The sequence below is a fragment of the Argopecten irradians genome, chromosome 15 (assembly GCF_041381155.1).
Source record: "Argopecten irradians isolate NY chromosome 15, Ai_NY, whole genome shotgun sequence".
NCBI lineage: Eukaryota > Metazoa > Mollusca > Bivalvia > Pectinida > Pectinidae > Argopecten > Argopecten irradians.
Window position 1 is genome coordinate 25,095,180 of NC_091148.1, and position 14,291 is coordinate 25,109,470.

The 14,291-nt window shown below is 39.9% G+C and overlaps 2 protein-coding genes across 2 annotated transcripts; one reads left to right on the forward strand and one right to left on the reverse strand.

The window, feature by feature from the left end:
• Window positions 1–1,533: 1,533 nt before the first annotated feature.
• On the reverse strand, window positions 1,534–8,901 carry LOC138308704 (putative uncharacterized protein DDB_G0271982). Its single transcript, XM_069249733.1, has 3 exons — window positions 8,520–8,901; window positions 2,265–2,387; window positions 1,534–1,952 (listed from the first exon to the last, which is right to left on the reverse strand). The coding sequence occupies exons 1-3, from the start codon at window positions 8,899–8,901 to the stop codon at window positions 1,534–1,536; spliced, it is 924 nt and encodes a 307-aa protein (XP_069105834.1).
• A 1,015-nt stretch (window positions 8,902–9,916) lies between these two features.
• Window positions 9,917–11,173, forward strand: LOC138308705 (uncharacterized). The gene is made up of 3 exons (XM_069249735.1): window positions 9,917–10,017; window positions 10,262–10,581; window positions 11,013–11,173. Exons 1-3 carry the CDS (start codon window positions 9,917–9,919, stop codon window positions 11,171–11,173), a joined length of 582 nt encoding a protein of 193 aa, XP_069105836.1.
• The last annotated feature ends 3,118 nt before the right edge of the window (window positions 11,174–14,291 follow it).

Genomic DNA, 14,291 nt, shown 5'->3' on the forward strand with positions numbered 1-14,291 from the left:
GCCGCTTTGCAAAGGACTTAAAATATTGCCTGATTCCAGGAACCAAACTAATCTAGTATTTATCATACGTTCTAGAGTTTTACAAATACAACTCGTCAATGAAATAGGAGGATAGTTATTGGCATCAGTAGCATCTTTCCCGGGCTTCGGAAGGGGTATATAAGTAGATTCCTTCCAAGACCCGGGAATTTTGTCAGAAGAGTAAACTAGGTTAAATATAGTTAAAAGACATTTTAGTGAAGAGTCTGGTAATTGTTTTAAAAACATATATGGAATTTCGTCTGGTCCAGCTGCAGAGTCCTTTGATTTCTCAAGGGACTCGAGCAATTCTGGTATCTCGAAAGGCCTAGTGTAACTTTCACTATTGGAGGATTTAAAATTAAGACGTCTCTTTTTTCTTTTCCTTTTTAAATTTTTTAAATTTTTTTGAATGACTTTTGACGGATGAATTGTTAGCAAAATTTTTGGCAAAGGCGTCAGCTATTTCGGATTTTGAAGAAAATACTTTATTTTTGTTAGGTGAGGATGATGGTGTTGCTTTTCTTTTCCCACTGATTTTACCAATCATTTCCCAAACTTTCTTCGAAGATGTATTGGAGTTAATTTTTGAGACATACTCTTTCCAAGTACTTTTCTTGTCGGATTTGATAGACCTTCGAGCTTTTGCTCTCCAAATTTTAAAATTGTTATAGTTTGAGACGGTTGGCGAAGCCAAGTACCGCCTCCAGAGCTGAATTTCTACCAGATCTATTGATAAATGAATCATTTGAGAGAAGAAACTTTGTAGGTTTTGGCAAGGATTTTGGTATGGTTTTTGTAGCGATAGAAGTATATCGGCGCATAAGGTTTTAAACTGAGCCCAATCCGCCTTATGTAAATTCCAATGAGGAATAGGCTCCTCAAGTTTTGGTGACCCTATGTTTTTTAGTATAATTGGAAAGTGATCGCTCCCACAAAGATCATCGTTGACCATCCAATCATAATCCAGAAGAATTGATGGATGGCACAACGATAGATCAATGTGGGTAAGCGAGCCAGAGGCAGGGTGTAAATATGTTGGGGCATTGGTGTTATAAAGATATAAGCTTTTCTTATCAATAAACTTTTCGATACGTCTACCTCTATCATCAGTACCTGGGGAGCCCCAGAGGCTATTATGACCGTTAAAGTCACCCATGATAATATATACGAGGTAACTTAGTTGATCACAACTAAATGGATTATTTGGAGGTAAATATATAGAACAGATTGTTATTTTTCTGTGAAGAGTTGCACTTACGGCAACTGCTTGTAGGTTGGTATTTAGCGGGATGTGTCTGTGAGGGACGTTTTTATGCACCGCCACACCACCTGATGCCCGGCCGCCTGTTGTTGGAGTGTTGGTGTATAATGTAAATTGTCTGAGATTGATGGTGTCTTTCAGCATTATTTCTTGGAGGCAGAATATCGATGGCTTCTTTGCTTGTACAAGATGTTTCAGTTCTTCTATGTTCGCTTTAAATCCGCGCATGTTCCATTGTATGATTGTGTTTGTCATGATGCTCCCTGAGGATAGTTTGTCGGACTGACAGGACTACTTACAGTAGGTTGTTTGGCGATAGTAGATGTGCTGTCGCCAAACTCGCTGTCGTCCGCGAGAACATCATAGATGTTCCGACTATGAACAGGGTCATCTGATCCCTTACTTGGTTTATCATTTATTGCTGGGAGCCTCGGCAGCTTTACCTTGGTAGCTTTGGTCCGCCGTTGCTCCTGTGGTGGTGTTGTTGCTTGTCGCTTGGAGTTACCAGCAAGCTTTTTTAAGTCAATAGACGGTTGTGATACTGTACGTCTATGACGGGCCACGTTTCGAATAGCTTGTTTTGTTCGTGTTTGAGGTGCTGGACCTGTTGGTTTGTTATCAGGCAGGGCAGGTTCGACTGGCGACGTTGTGCTACCAGTAGCAACCCTACCTGATTTGAACCGGGATGGTGATCCGAAAAGAATCAGGAAAGGGAATGTTTCGGGTATATTTCACCCGAACAATCTCCCTTTCTTTCTTCAGGAAGGACAGTCGCGAGATGAAGCAGCATGAGTGCCTTGCAATTAGCACAACATTTGCCTACTATGTCACAATCGTCAGGATCGTTATGACTCTCACGTCCACAGTGCTCACAAGCCTCCTTGCGCCTGCATCGATCCTCATGATGACCATATCTCTGGCAGTTACGACATCGTAGAGGATTTGGTATATATGGAGTGATGTTGCAGCGCAAGTACCCTACCATTACTGATGACGGGAGGTTGGGCACTGCGAACGTAAGTACAAAGGTGTTTGTTTTGACAGTTTGACGCTTTATCAGTATCCGTCTCACCTCCGAGACCGGGATATTCTCTGATTTGAAGAACTGCAAGATATCGGCATCAGTATCATTCTGCAAGGTAGGACATCTGATTACCCCCTTGCAGAAATTACGGGACTGGTGTGCCCTAACATGTACACCAACACCGAAGAAATCTTTTAACTTCAACAAGTTTTCCAATTGTGTCTTTCGGAAGACTTCTACAAGGAGGTATCCCGTTCTCAGGGACTTGACGGATTTTGCTGTCCCTATGCAACCTTGGATGACATTTTTAATTATGTAACGGTGAGTATAAGTTGTCCTGTGATACATGTACACGTACGTCCGTTGGTCGAATTGTCCTGTTATGATATAATAGTAGCGTCATGTAAATGTGCCTGTCTATGTCTATTACGTGTGCGTTTTACGTATTAGCTAATTATGTATGCATGTTATGACACGTGACCTGAGACTGACCATTGAATGGACGCCAACGACAAGGACTGGGTACACCTGTATACCCAGGTATACACGTGCCAGACTTACTAGGGACGGACGAGGGGCAGGTCCATATATTTCATATTTACCAAAGCCTTCGCACCATGGCTGCGAGGTAAGTTTATTATATTTTTCCAATAGCTGTTCATTGATAAGTAGCTTAGCCCTTATCATTCTATATATTATAATTAGTATATAGCACTGATAGTCCGTGCAGTTATAGCTTATTCTATATGAAGTCGCTATATTAGCTATTATAACTCATTGTAGGATAAAAGTGTAGTCGAATAACATTTCACTTCTGTACATTCATTACTGTATATTGTAAGTATTATTCAGGTATATATATATGTCTCAGGCGCGTGCGTGTCGGTGTGAGCGTACTATTTTAACTGTGTTTTGTGTACTTTTTACAGGGCTGTTTAATAAACGGTTGAACACCAAATGAACATCTAACCTCCGAGTTCTGTTTATGGAAAACAAGAGCTGTTACAATTACAATAGGTGATAGCGATGCAACTTTTTTCCCAGATTCTTTAGATGTTATCAGAAGAAACTGGGGAAAAGATATGTCTGTATTGGTACTGTTATCAGGGTTTGTTTGTTCTTTTGGTTTATTATTGGAAGCTATCTGCAGAGTTTGATATTGTTCACTATCTGTGCCCCCACCCACCACGGAGTCCAACATGGGGACACTATTAATGACACGGATATCCAGTGTCAAAGTGCCAGGGATATACAAGATAGTATACTCGGGAGAATATTCCGAATTAAAATAATCCAAATCAAGCTCGCGGTGGTACTCTCACAAGAGTAATATCAAATACCACACCTGCGACAGTACAACCGCAAAACTGATCAAGATAATATTGACTATTCAAATTAGACTCACGATTGACCCTAAGCCACCGCCTTCTTGGAAATCGGGATACCAAGGGCTCGGCATGACCAGCCGATTGATAATACAGGGCCCATATTACCTCCCGTCTATCCGGAGTCTGAAGCCAAAGTGGTGTGTAGCAGTAGGAAAAGGAAGAAAAAAGAGCAAAACCTATTCAACCACCAGGACCTTCTGCACCAGGATACGAGATGCAACTCACGGCAAACAGGTTGGCTCAAATTGGAGCTACTGGGAAAGCCTCCAGCTACACTGATAGCACACGGACGCACATCACACCCCCAAAAGTGGTGTCAATCCGCAGGAGACCAGTGCACCCAGTCTCGGGACGTGGACCCAGCTTTCATGGAGACTGTCAGTTAGGAAGAAGAGACAAGAGATCCCAGAGGGATCTTGGCGCCCACCAAAGAATGATCTATGTCTGACAACATAAAGAGGGATCTTTTCCCTGCTTTTTCAAACTTTTACTACACTTGAAAAAGATCCTTTCAGTTTGTTTGTTTGTTTGATTTATTAACGTCCTATTAACAGCTATGGTCATGTAAGGACGGCCTCCTATGTATCGGTGTGTTGCGTGTATGTTGTGCGAGGTGAGTGTACTAAAGACTGCGGTATGTTCGTGTTGTGTCTTCTTGTATAGTGGAACTGTTGCCCTTTTTATAGTGCTATATCACTAGAAGCATGCCACCGACAGACACCAAGCAACACACACACCACCGGTCACTTTATACTGACAACGGGGGCAAACCAGTCGTCCCACTCCCTGTACTTTCTGAGATATGTAGCAGGTAACCCAAACTTCAATTATCAAAATCCAAGTTGGATACCCTGTGGGAGAGTTTCTAGTTTTAGCGGACCCCGGAAGTTAAGAAACATAATTAATCAGTGAGCGCAATGACTAGAGGTTGCTACGGATCATGTAATTAAGGTCGCCAGTATTGAAAATCACCGCTTCGAGGGTAGAGCCGACGGGGGTTCGGACTGGTGAAACCCCCGAGAAAAGAAAAAAAAACCAACTCAATTTTAACATCTTGATACCTAATCTTAATAGATTTTTGAGTAGAATCATTTTAACTATTTTTAAAAAACAATTTCGAGGACGTTTGAAATGGGGGGGGAAGGACTACATTATTAAATTTGGCCTCAATGTGATCTTCGTGGATAATGTTTGGACCATGGCCAGCACATGTGTACACCGATTCGCTGTCTTTTCCATGCCAAATTTTTCCTCTGTTGAGCAATAATTACCTGACAAAAAACTGATTAATGAATCCAATTTCATGTAAGCCAGGTGGTTGGATATTGCCACGTTTTCATTATTTCTGTCATATATCCTTCATTCGAATCGTCACCATCGTAAACTACACGTTTTTGTACTTGTGTTTACAAATAAAATCAAAGTCCGTAAAATCACTCATTGCGCATGTTCAGCGCGTGCTCGGCTGACAAACCAAAACGAAATCCCCGAATTTTTTTCTCGTACAGTTCTCATCTACAATGGATTTCCGCATGATCCTTAGTTAAAAACTCTTTGTTGAAAACTTCAGTTTTTTAACCAAAACAATGGGACACGTGGTAAGCTCAAATTTTATTAACATAATTTTTGCATAAAAACCCAATATTTTTAATCTTTTTGACCGCCCGCTCTACGCTGGTCTCTATATATACAGGGCATCGCGCGTCAATAATCTCGTGATAGATTCGCGGAAAAATGGGGTCCCCGCTGTTAATTCTTCCCCGCCCCCTCTGTAGTAAAACATGAACCTTTTCCTCTGATATAGTTCCGAGAATAGTGTAACTCCCCTACCTAGTCGATCAACGCATCTTAAGGTGACACGGATCAGTCCACCCGACACAATGGCACTAGACCTGCGCTTCGGGGATCCTGCACATGAAATTTAAGAAATGTCCCTTCAGTACTTTCTGAGAAATAGCGGTAACAAACTTAAACTATCAAAATCCAAGATGGCCAGCCGTTCGGCCATCTTGTTGACCGATCGGTCCCCCAAAATGCAATATGCACAACTAGGGGTCCTAGGGGGACTTACATATGAAATTTGAGAGAAAGATCCCCTTCAGTAATTTCTGAGAAAATAGCGGTAATCAAACTTTAACTATCAAAATCCAAGATGGCCGCCGGTTGGACCATCTTGTTGACGATCACTGTCAAAATGCAATATGCACAACTAGGGGGCCCTAGGGGAACCTACATGTGAAATTTGAGAAAGATTCGCATAACTACTTTTTCATGGAAAATTGCGGGTAAACAATCATTCTACAACCTAGCAAAAACCAAGGATGGTACCAACCGCCGGTCCCGGCCATCTGAGATTGACTGTGATTCGGTCCCAAAATGCAAAACTATCTCAAATAGGGCCCTAGGTGAACGCTAGCATATGTGCTAAATATGAGAATGGAGAAACCCGTTCAGCAATGTCTCTGAGAATATTTGAGCGCTATACTCGAATTGTTATACGGACGGAAGGTATTACCATCTGATCAGTGGTGGGCTAAATTGAAGCACAGATCCTTTAGTTTAGTCAGCCTTTTACGATTCACGCCTTAGGGACAGCAGTATAGACAATATCTAACGGTATGGGCAGGCATGACTAAAGCTTATAACCTGAATATTTCTGCAGGTGATCGAGGAATACTGTAATAAAGCATGTATTATATATTTAGTGGCCCTTGGTAAAACTACATCTGAGATTTTGAGACATATCTCATTAGTTCATTTGAACTGTTTATATGATTAGCACAATGATGAATTCGAGCAATTACAATAATCAGAAGCAGAGAATGGCGATGGGTGTCCGATGGGGGAACGCTCCGATGGAGCCATTCCCCTACGGCTGCGAGCGTTGCCCTATCGGGGAAGCCATTGCTCAAGGTCACGCCACCCTCAGCCGCCCTAGGCTAGGAAGGGCTCCGTTCCGTCCAGGCCCCAGCTAGGTGGACGAGGAACCCCTTCTGTCGCCTCGAGTAGGCCTACACCGTCAGCGACGGTTATCTCTCCGTGCCCCAGCCGGAAACCCCGGGAATGGGGGTTCCTGAAGGGTCCCCGGAATTCAGTCCACTAGACGATGAGCGTTACGTTGATAAAATGAGAAAACGTTCAAATTTTGTTAAAAATTCGATGTCTTTGACATTGTGTGCATACTTATCTCGTATGTGCTTAAAATGGTTATATTGACGTATGTATACTACACTCTTGTAGTGTCTTTATAGAGCATACTGGGGTATAATCGACCATTTAAGTATGAATTCACAATAATGAAACGATGTACTTCAGCACTACAAACAAACATTGCTGATCCGATAAATTCATTTAAGTTTGTTTGTTTGTTTGTTTGAGTTTTACGGCCCATCGACAACTAAGGTCATTTAGGGCCAAACTACAAGTCATGCATTAATATCAGGATAAAAGAACAGGGTAAGAAAAGGCAGGTAAGGACAAAAACACAGATTTTAAACGTTTATTTGATATAAAAAAGGTTTGCAAGGGATAAACTAGTTTTGGCTAAAACACATGAGAAAACTCATGCACAAAGTTGATGGAACGATGAAATGTTTGGTGATACGATGATATGATATGATGAGAAAACGTTCATATTTTGTTTAAAATGCCGATTTCTTTGAGATAATTAAAATTACGATTATGTCTCACGGCATGAAACAAAGTGTACATGTCAGAGACCTCGTAGTACTTATCTCGTATGTGGTTAAAATCAATACAGTGCACTGTGAGAGGAGAATTACATGCATGGCATGTGGGAGGATCCTCCCCTCTCAATAGATAGGAATGTGTAAAATATGTGTGTCCAGTTCGGAGCCGAGAGAGAATAACTTCCTCTCTGCGGTCTCTCCGACTGGACAGTTTAGGATTAAGTGTAGGTTGAATTTTAAACAGTTTATTGTTTGTTTCGGTAGACCACCTTTGTTGCCAATGGTGGCTGACTCAATTGGAGGTTTGATGTCGGTGTATGGTAGTTTCAAATCTGTTTGTGCTAGGCGAAGAGCAGTCTTAGCTGCTTTATCAGCCTGTTCATTCCCCTTTATACCCACATGACTGGGAATTCAGAGATAAGTAATTTGAGTTTTAGAAGATAATCGAAATGTTCGGATTAAAAGATTTTGAATTAAAGTATTTCTAGGGCATCTTGATTTCAAAGCCTGAAGAACCGAAAGAGAGTCTGAACAGATGATTGCCTTTTCAATGCGGTGTTCTTCGATGTGGTCAAGAGCCAGACCGATAGCACAAGATTCCGCAGAGAAAATGGAGGCAACATCTGGAAGTCGGATAGAAAATTCATTTAAGATGCATCGTTTTACGTCAGTTCCATGCATACAAATGTTATGACTTCGAGAAAATCTTCAAGGTCACACAGATTTATCAACTGTGTATTATCGACCACATCCGAGTATTATCGGCCAACTATAAAGATGCTTCAATAACCTTTATTATCTTTGAAAATATCTATTTTACAACACAACTCAATTCAAAAATAATAAATTTATTTAGATCTACTGTTCATAAAATAAATTCTTGAATAATCAACACAAACTGAGGAGCGAAAGAACTGATGATATTTTCGACATTTTAAGTAGGCCTAGTAGAGAACCTGTCGCATTTGTCCGACCTTAAGGTCTTATTTGCAGAAGATGCATGTAAACCTGTACGCCTCGATATCAGCCTCCCGATGGAGATTGATCAAGGATATATCGGAGCTGCACAGAATATGCCACCACAAACTACATGTAACACATGCAACCCATTCAGACACTTCCACCGGTCGACTGACAGCCAGGGTAGAAATGTGAATCGGCGTCGGACTCGAAGTCTTCAAGAAACTCCTCCTCACTATCCATGTCGAACAGCTTCTTGCACGATCGCTTTAATGCTCTTTTGCTTTGTTCCTTTTCTTCTCTAATTCGTTTTCGTTCCTCTGCACGTTCTTTCTTCTTCCTTTTTTGCTTGTTTTCAATTCTCTTTTCAGCCCTTTCTTTCTTTTTGCGTTCCTCCTCAATTTTCTCTTCCTCTTTCTGCTTGAACATTTCAAGTGCCTCATGTCCGGATAAAGCCTTTGGCAGTTTTTTCCGCTTTGACTTGTTTTTTCCTGTTTTAATTTCTGGAATCACAAGCGTTTGGAACGCTGCAGATACGGCATGCTCATTGCGTGTCATATTCCCAACGACGGCTGAAACATCTCCAATAACACACGTTGAACAATAACGTTATTCTTTGTCACAGTCCTTGTCGTTTGTGGTTTCTGCAATATCACGTTGAACAATAACGTTCTCATTGTCACAGTCCTTGTCGTTTGTGGTTTCTGCAATATCACGTTGAACAATAACGTTCTTCTCTTTGTCACAGTCCTTGTCGTTTGTGGTTGAGTGTTTTGCCTGACAAGACAAGGCAACAGTGTTAGGTCTATCATCACTCAAATTGATGTCATTGGTGGAAGTGGGTGAATCACCATTGTTAATAATTGACATGGCAGAAAATAACACCCAAAATTTCAACATTTTCTGTCTTAAAAATGCAGCCAACATTTTATTTGTTACATTTTGCCTACATATTTGTGATCATAATATGTGATTATTTATACTCTTCAGAAAATAATACAGATTTATTACATAAAACATTATTTTGATACCTTTTTGGATCAAAAAGGGAACCCTGTCATACACCTCTACTGGGCAACTTTAATTTGGCCATAGCACAGGCCCCTGGGACCTTTTGAATTTTTTAAACATATTTCAAGGATTTGCATTAATGTTGCTACATGTAACATCTAGTTTTAATGAAATTGGTTCGTGGGCAAATTTCCATTGTTCGTGAAAGAGGTCCTTTGAAACGAACAGAAATTCGTTTGGAGAAAAGTCCAGGAAGTTGGCCTTCAGGTATGAAATGGACGAGTAAAACTCCTCAGTCGAGCAAACATCGATATAATTATGTAAAATATGTCCGTTTGATATCACCATATCGATAACCAAACAAGATTTTAACGTGCCCATCGAATATTGAAATCAAAGAAAGTTATGCAAAATAATAATAAAAAATCCATAAGAAGAATAATATTAAAAGTGTTTAATGTTTTTGCAAATATGTTGTGAAATAAACTTTTACTATATTTTAAACGAATTTTAGGTGGAATACATGCAGAAAACGGATGTGTACACGACCATAAGACGTATCATGGCACTCCCATTTGTTCCTTCCGATGAAGTGGAGAACTGCTTCAACATGATACGAGTCCCAGAGGGAGAGAACGAGAAAATGGAAAACTATGTAGATACGTTGATAGGTAATACAGTATTTCTATCCAACATATTTTTAATCATTAACTTTACCGCCATCTATATCCTGATTAAGATACCAAAGACAAAATTTACATAATTTCTTATGAAAAACATAAAACAATAAAGTGTTATGATCTAATTGTAATTATTATTGCTCTTACGTTTATTGCAAAAACAAGCTTACTGTAAAAGTTAGTACTAGCGAGTGATGTTTAAATTGATATACTTTTTTACATTCTAGGAACTGGATACACAGTCAGACATTTCCTATCCAAACTTGGAATGTATTTGGAGTGACCACTCGGACAAATAATGATTGTGAAGGGTGGCACCGTCGACTGAGCCACGCAGCAAAGGACACAGCACGACCGTTCTATGTCTTGGTGCCCTTGCTGCATGAAGAAGCGAAGAAACTTCCACTCCAAAAACAAATGGTGGAGGAGGGCGCTCTAACCAGGCTACAAAGGTCGGCCACACGGCAGTTCCAGGGGAAGATCTTCCGCCTATGGAGCAAGTATGAGGCCGAGATAATTACATGCTTGGAGTTGCTCAATACCATCAGTAAAATCAACGGTCCAGTGCTGTAATGTGTTTATGAAAAGAAGACTGTAAATATGAACATTTTGTAAATAAAAAAGTACGAATTTAAAAAAAAAATGAAGAGAAAAAGTTAATGGAAATATATGTACATATGAAGCCCGGGCATACTGTTATCATTTATAGGGCAGTACTCCATTGGCATATGCAATAACTATTTTTGCTATATTTCAATATTTCATATTTGGACATTAAAGCAACAAAATAAATGACAAAAATATATACGCCGGACAAAATTTTACATAATTTCTTATGAAAAACATAAAACAATAAAGTGTTATGATCTAATTGTAATTATTATTGCTCTTACGTTTTTATTGCAAAAACAAGCTTACTGTAAAATGTTAGTACTACGCGAGTGATGTTTTAAATTGATATACTTTTTTACATTCTAGGAACTGGATACACAGTCAGACATTTCCTATCCAAACTTGGAATGTATTTGGATGTGACCACTCGGACAAATAATGATTGTGAAGGGTGGCTACCGTCGACTGAGCCACGCAGCAAAGGACACAGCACGACCGTTCTATGTCTTGGTGCCCTTGCTGCATGAAGAAGCGAAGAAACTTCCACTCCAAAAACAAATTGTGGAGGAGGGCGCTCTAACCAGGCTAACAAAGGTCGGCCACACGGCAGTTCCAGGGGAAGATCTTCCGCATGATCTATGGAGCAAGTATGAGGCCGAGATAATTACATGCTTGGAGTTGCTCAATACCATCAGTAAAATCAACGGTCCAGTGCTGTAATGTGTGTATGCAAAAGGAAGACTGTAAATATGAAACATTTTGTAAATAAAAAAGAATACGAATTTAAAAAAAAATGGAAGTGAAAAAGTGAATGGAAAATATATGTACATATGAAGCCCGGGCATTACTGTTATTCATTTTTTTTTTTTAATAATGGCCCCCCCAGTACTCCATTGGCTTATGCAAAATAAACTATTTTTGCTATATTTCAATATTTCATATTTGGACATTTAAAGCAACAAGAATAAATGACAAAATATATTGAAAAATATTCTGTTATTGTAACAGCTGGATTATCTATACATATCGGGCCAAATGGAGTCTTGAGGATATATCAATGTATGTAATAGTTGTCGTTCTCAATGCAAATAAAACTCATTTTTAACTCATTTCTAGCTAACTCATCTCCTGGTCATTTTTTCATCAACGTCACCTTTTTTCGCGCGCCATTTAAATGGTTTGTTTCGCAGATGTTTAGGGTATTCATTGTTTCTTGATGAACTAATAACGGTTATATTTCATTAAATGTGGTGGTAAATGTTATTATTTTCCATGTGCGCAATCCTTCACAATTGCGAAAAAAAAAATATCAAAGTTTCCATTTCAGGAGAAGAAATTACACCTTTAACTGTTATTCACCAAGAAACAAGGAATATTCTATTCATTAACATTTTATGTGTCTGCTCTCGGTCCTAGACGAGGTCATCTGACAACCATGTATTTTCAATCAGTCTCAAATTCACCTCCGTACAAAATTAAGATAATATATTGAGGCATCTCGTTGTTTTTGACCTGCAGGTTAGGGCGTCTAGGACTTGTACCTGCTACCTGCCCCTATTGCATGATCGTAAAAGGCGACTAAATTTAGGATCTTATCTTTTCTCTTCTCCATACTGACTTTATCTTTCCTAATGCCTTCCTTTGCCACCGCCTCACTTTTGGCCTTGTAGTTGAGCGTTCGCCCTGTTGAGGTAGGCTCTGGGTTCTGTTCCCTGGTCGAGACACACCAAAAGGGCTATAAAAGTGGTAGTTTCTGCTCCTGCTTAGCGCTCAGTACACAGGGAGTGGGACGACTGGTTCGCCCGTTGTACAGTATAATGTCGACAAGCGGTGGAAGTGTGTTGCTTGGTATAATGTGACCGGTGGGGTGTGTTGATTTGTGTCTTTTAGGCGGCATGCTTTCAATAGTTATGAGCACTCATAAATAGGGCAAACTGTTCCACTATACAGATGACACAATAGCCGAACTTCATATAGCAGTACTCCGAAACTAAGCACCTCGCACACATACACGCAACAACAACGCATACATGGGAGGCCGACCTTACCTGCACCATTTAGATGTTAATAGACGTTAATTAATCAAAATCAAACAAATACAAAAAAAAAAATCTTCGGCGGCATGAACTTCAGTGATATAGCACTATTTAAAAAGGGCAACAGTTTCCACTATATAGAAGACACAAATAAATTTTTATTACCGCAGGCTCCCGCACAAACCGCATGCATGGGAGGCCGCCTTACATGACCATAGTCTGTTAATAGACGTTTAATTATCAACAAACACAAAAACAGTATCCATTCTTATCATAAACACAGTTTAAAATTTTTAGCTCACCTGGTCCGAAGGACCGAGGTGAGCTTATGGGATACCGCAGCGTCCGTCGTCCGTCAACAATCGACTTCTTCTCCATAACTGCTGGTCGGATTTCAACAAAATTTGACTGGTAGCATCCTTATGGGCTACTAACTGAAAATTGTACAAATGATGGGGCTGATCCTCCGGGGGCCTGAGGGGCGGGGCCAAAAGGGGTCAATTTGGCTATTTCCATATAAACGACTTCTTCTCTGAAACAAAGCAAGATATAGCACTCATGATGCAATGGTGGTATCGTTATAGGGTAGGGATTCAAAATTGTACAAATGATGGGGCTGACCCCCGGGGGGCCTGAGGGGCGGGGTCAAAGGGGGTCAATTTGGCTATTTCCATATAAACGACTTCTTCTCTGAAACCAAGCATGGGATAGCACCCATAATGCAATGGTAGCATCCTTATAGGGTGGGGATTTGAATATCGAAACAGGGCTTTTTTCCAGAATGATTTGGGGCTGAAATTTTGCCCCATTCCCCATGGCAAAAACCTCTAAATTTGTTGAACCATAATTTCCCAAAATCAAAATTTCTTGAAAACTATCCAAAAATATTACATGAACTTAGTTGGTTAAGACTTTAAATATTTGTGAATTGGCTTCAGAAAAGAACATAAACTACACTAGAAATAAAAGAAATCTGTTTTGCTTTTCATAATTTCCCCCAAATGCTTGTTTTGTAGCACATTTTCCCAAAATCAAAGCCACAGGCCCCATTCCCAAAGCAGTGAGAAAAAGCCCTGCTAAATGTTTGTAACAGTCACAAACAAAATCACCTCTATTGCTTACTATGGGGCTAAAAATAGAACACATGTTAAAATCAATCAGCAATGGCAAAAACAACTTTTTTTTAAAACAACTTCTAAAAATTATCCCTTGAATACAGGACTGTTACTCAAATGCAGGATACGGGTGTGTACCTAACCTGATATTAAATGAAATTTAGATCTTTCTTGTCAAATGTGAATCAATTATTGTCATGATAATATAATCGGCAGATTCCAATTTCCAAAATCATTATTATGAAATGAGAAGCAGAACATAAATGGCTGTTCGAGCACTGTCCTTGCACTGGTCAGGCGAGTCTAGGGTCGAAATGACCCAAAAGTCACTGTAGTGTGAGAACAAAATAAAAGAAAATACAGGCTAGAGCCCTAGAGGCTGAGGGGTGGAGCCCCAAAAGGGCATAATTTCTTATTTTAAGCTTTAAAATCCTACTCCTCCTTCATCCTTAGGTTGATTTCATTCATATTTGGTGTAAAACTTTATTAGGGAA